The sequence below is a fragment of the Chenopodium album genome, chromosome 21, assembly GCF_948465745.1.
Source record: "Chenopodium album chromosome 21, dcCheAlbu1.1, whole genome shotgun sequence".
NCBI classification, from domain to species: domain Eukaryota; kingdom Viridiplantae; phylum Streptophyta; class Magnoliopsida; order Caryophyllales; family Amaranthaceae; genus Chenopodium; species Chenopodium album.
In genome coordinates this window covers 35790208-35793392 of record NC_137854.1, presented here as the reverse complement: position 1 = coordinate 35793392, position 3185 = coordinate 35790208, and the positions used below count along the sequence as shown (strand labels likewise).

The 3185-nt window shown below is 40.3% G+C and overlaps 1 protein-coding gene across 1 annotated transcript; it reads left to right on the top strand.

Moving 5' to 3' along the window:
• Nucleotides 1-379: 379 nt before the first annotated feature.
• LOC145601335 (polygalacturonase 1 beta-like protein 2) lies at nt 380-2782 on the top strand. Its single transcript, XM_081657335.1, has 2 exons — nt 380-542; nt 659-2782. The coding sequence occupies exons 1-2, from the start codon at nt 465-467 to the stop codon at nt 2480-2482; spliced, it is 1902 nt and encodes a 633-aa protein (XP_081513461.1). The 5' UTR covers nt 380-464; the 3' UTR covers nt 2483-2782.
• The last annotated feature ends 403 nt before the right edge of the window (nt 2783-3185 follow it).

Sequence of the window (3185 nt, the reverse complement as noted above, 5' to 3'; positions counted from 1 at the left end):
TTGCTTTGCCATCGACATCCAAATGATAGTTTCCTTGCATAACTATACTTTGGTTCATTAACATTAGCACCCTTCGCGATAAACATAATGAAGAGAACTACTATTACGAATATCATAGATACTATAGGTGACTATCCGATGTGAATGGAAAGAATATTAATTAATCTAACACTAGCAAGAATTGATACTTCACAAAGATTGTTAATTAGTACAAAACTTTATTCTAATATTGTTAATTAATTGAAAGAGTGAAGTAACCCGACAATATAGTCCACTACCTCACTCAGTTACTCCCACAATTCCACTCCCAAAGTTCCCCGGCCAAAATAGCGCTCCCTTCTCCTCGATTTTCTTCCTCTATAAATACTCTCACTCCATCCAAACTCACCCATCTCCAACATTCCTCTCTCTCTTTCTCTCTCCTCCCAAATTAAAATTTAACAACAAAAAAAAATCAAAAAAAAATGAAAGAACAAGAACATTACAAGCTTATCAACTCATTCTTCTTCCTCCACTTATTATTACTCCTCTTATCCTCCTTTGTAAGCTCATTTAATTCTACACCCATATTTCATTTTATTGTAATTTTTTAATGAGTTTATAGATAAATTGACATTAATAATTAATGTGTTGGTTGGTATGTGATACAATAATGTAGGTACCACCATCGGCGGCGGCGCGTGAGAACCCGTTTACGCCGAAGGCCTTCGCAATCAGATACTGGAATAACAAGATCTACAAGGTACCCAGACCCGAATTCCTCCTCAGAAAAGCTTCACCGCTTTCCGCCTCCGATTTAGCCCGATTCACTCAACTCGCATCCACCAACTCACTCTCAAATCACCTTGACTCGTTCTGTAAACTCGCTAACCTCATTTGTTTCCCTGACCCCACTATTTCCGCCTCAACCAAACACTTACCTGACGGAAAATTCTCCGTTTATTCCGATAACAACTTCACCAACTACGCTACCGGCGCAGCCGGTGGGCTCAACTCGTTCAAGAATTACTCCGGTGATGAGAATGAACCCCTCGATACCTTCCGCCGGTATAGCAGGGATTCAGCCGGTCATAAAGATGATTTCACTAATTATGCTAGTAATGGTAATGTTGTTTCTCAGACGTTTAACACATACGCTGCTGGTGCTACCGGAGGGTCCGGTAGATTCACCACTTACGCAGATAATGTTAATGTTCCTGGTCTTAAGTTCACCTCGTACTCGGACGAGGCGAACGGGCGAGACGGCTCGTTCGCCTCGTACTCGCACGAGGCGAACTCGGGTGACCAAGGGTTTTCTAACTATGGCAAGAATGGAAATGGGTTGAGTAATGATTTCAACACTTACGCTGATGACTCCAATGTCGTGGGGTCCACTTTTTCCGGGTATTCTCAGACCGGAAACAGTGGTAACGATAACTTCACTTCGTACGGATTTGACGGCAATGTGCCGGAGAATAAGTTCAACAGCTACGCCGACGGTGGGAATGCTGGGGTCGAGAGCTTCTCGAGTTATCGAGATCAGTCCAATGTAGGAGATGATACTTTCAAATCTTATGCTAAGGGTTCGAATATTGAGAAGGTTAAGTTTAGTAATTATGCTGAGAGTTTCAATCAAGGATCCGATAACTTCACCGGGTACGGAGAAGGTGCTAAAGGGCAACAAGTCGGGTTTACGGGTTATGGGCAAGGAAGTAATTTCAAGGGTTATGCGAAGAAGGGGATTAGTTTTGCTGATTATAGGAATACTAGTACTAATGGTGGTAATGTGGTGGGTGTGTCAATGGTTGTGAAGAAGGGTAAAATTGTAAATAAATGGGTGGAACCAGGGAAGTTTTTTAGGGAAAGTATGTTAAAAGAAGGTGTTGTTATGCCAATGCCGGATGTTAGGGATAAGATGCCAACGAGGTCGTTTTTGCCGAGGTCGATATTGTCGAAAATACCCTTTTCGACTACAAAAATTACTCAATTGAAGGATATTTTTCACGCCTTTGATAACTCTACTATGGAGGGGATGTTAAATGCTGCATTGGGGGAGTGCGAGCGTGCACCGGCCGTGGGCGAGACTAAGAGGTGTGTTGGTTCGATTGAGGATATGATTGATTTCGCGGTTTCGGTTTTGGGTCAATCCGTGGAGGCCCGCACTATGGAGAGTGTAAACGGGTCGAAATTGGATATTTTGATTGGGAAAGTTAGAGGGATAAATGGTGGAAAGGTTACAAAGTCCGTTTCTTGTCATCAAAGTTTGTACCCGTACTTGTTGTATTACTGTCATTCAGTACCTAAGGTTCGGGTTTACGAGGCGGATATTTTGAACCCGAAGACCAAGGCTAAAATCAACCATGGCGTCGCCATTTGTCATTTGGATACCTCGGCGTGGAGCCCCACCCATGGAGCGTTCCTATCACTCGGGTCAGGTCCGGGTAAGATTGAGGTTTGCCATTGGATTTTTGAGAATGATTTAACTTGGGCTAAAGCTGACTAAAACTAAATGATCCTTTAAAAAAAAATTGGGGCAAGGCATTCCCATTAAGATTGGGTTCTTTACTTGGGAACCATTTTTGGGAATTGGTCAATTTTTTTCAAAAAAAAGGGTTAGTTCACATTTTAATTTTTTTAAATAGTTGTTGGCTTTGCAAAGGCAAAAGCCACAAAATGTGCAAGCAAAAAAATTGTAATTTGTTGTTTCTAAATGTTGGTTACTACCTTGTCATATTGTTATTAGAATATGGGTAAATTTTACTATATAGGTGAAATAATGGATATATTTATATTATATTATATAGTCCTATGTACCTATTAAACGAGTATCAATTGGATACAGCCACTAATTTAATGCACATTTTTCATAATTTTATGCAATTTTTTTTTCTCTCTAATGAATTCTCTTTTCATTTTATGAGCCTATATACTATGATACTCCTTGCTTGCGCTCTAAATGTCTTTCTTACTTTGACGGTGATTGTTTCAAATAGAAAAGGCGAAGGTAAGAGTAATATTGAGAATCGGAGGGGGAGTATTTTGATACACTTGTTGTCGATAGAGAATTGCATATTTTAGCTATGGCTTACCTTGCAACGCGTTTTTTTAAACTTTCTAGTTTTCTATGGTCCCTAAGACCCCTATAAAGTCTTTCACATGTATGGATATGATAAATGGTGGCGGATGATTGGGATGTGTTGTACTGG

Bases quoted from the DNA above. Each gene is read 5' to 3' on its own strand.
- LOC145601335 (XM_081657335.1), top strand. From the start codon at position 465: ATGAAAGAACAAGAACATTACAAGCTTATCAACTCATTCTTCTTCCTC. The intron at 543-658 runs GTAAGCTCATTT...ACAATAATGTAG, and splicing joins TACTCCTCTTATCCTCCTTT to GTACCACCATCGGCGGCGGC.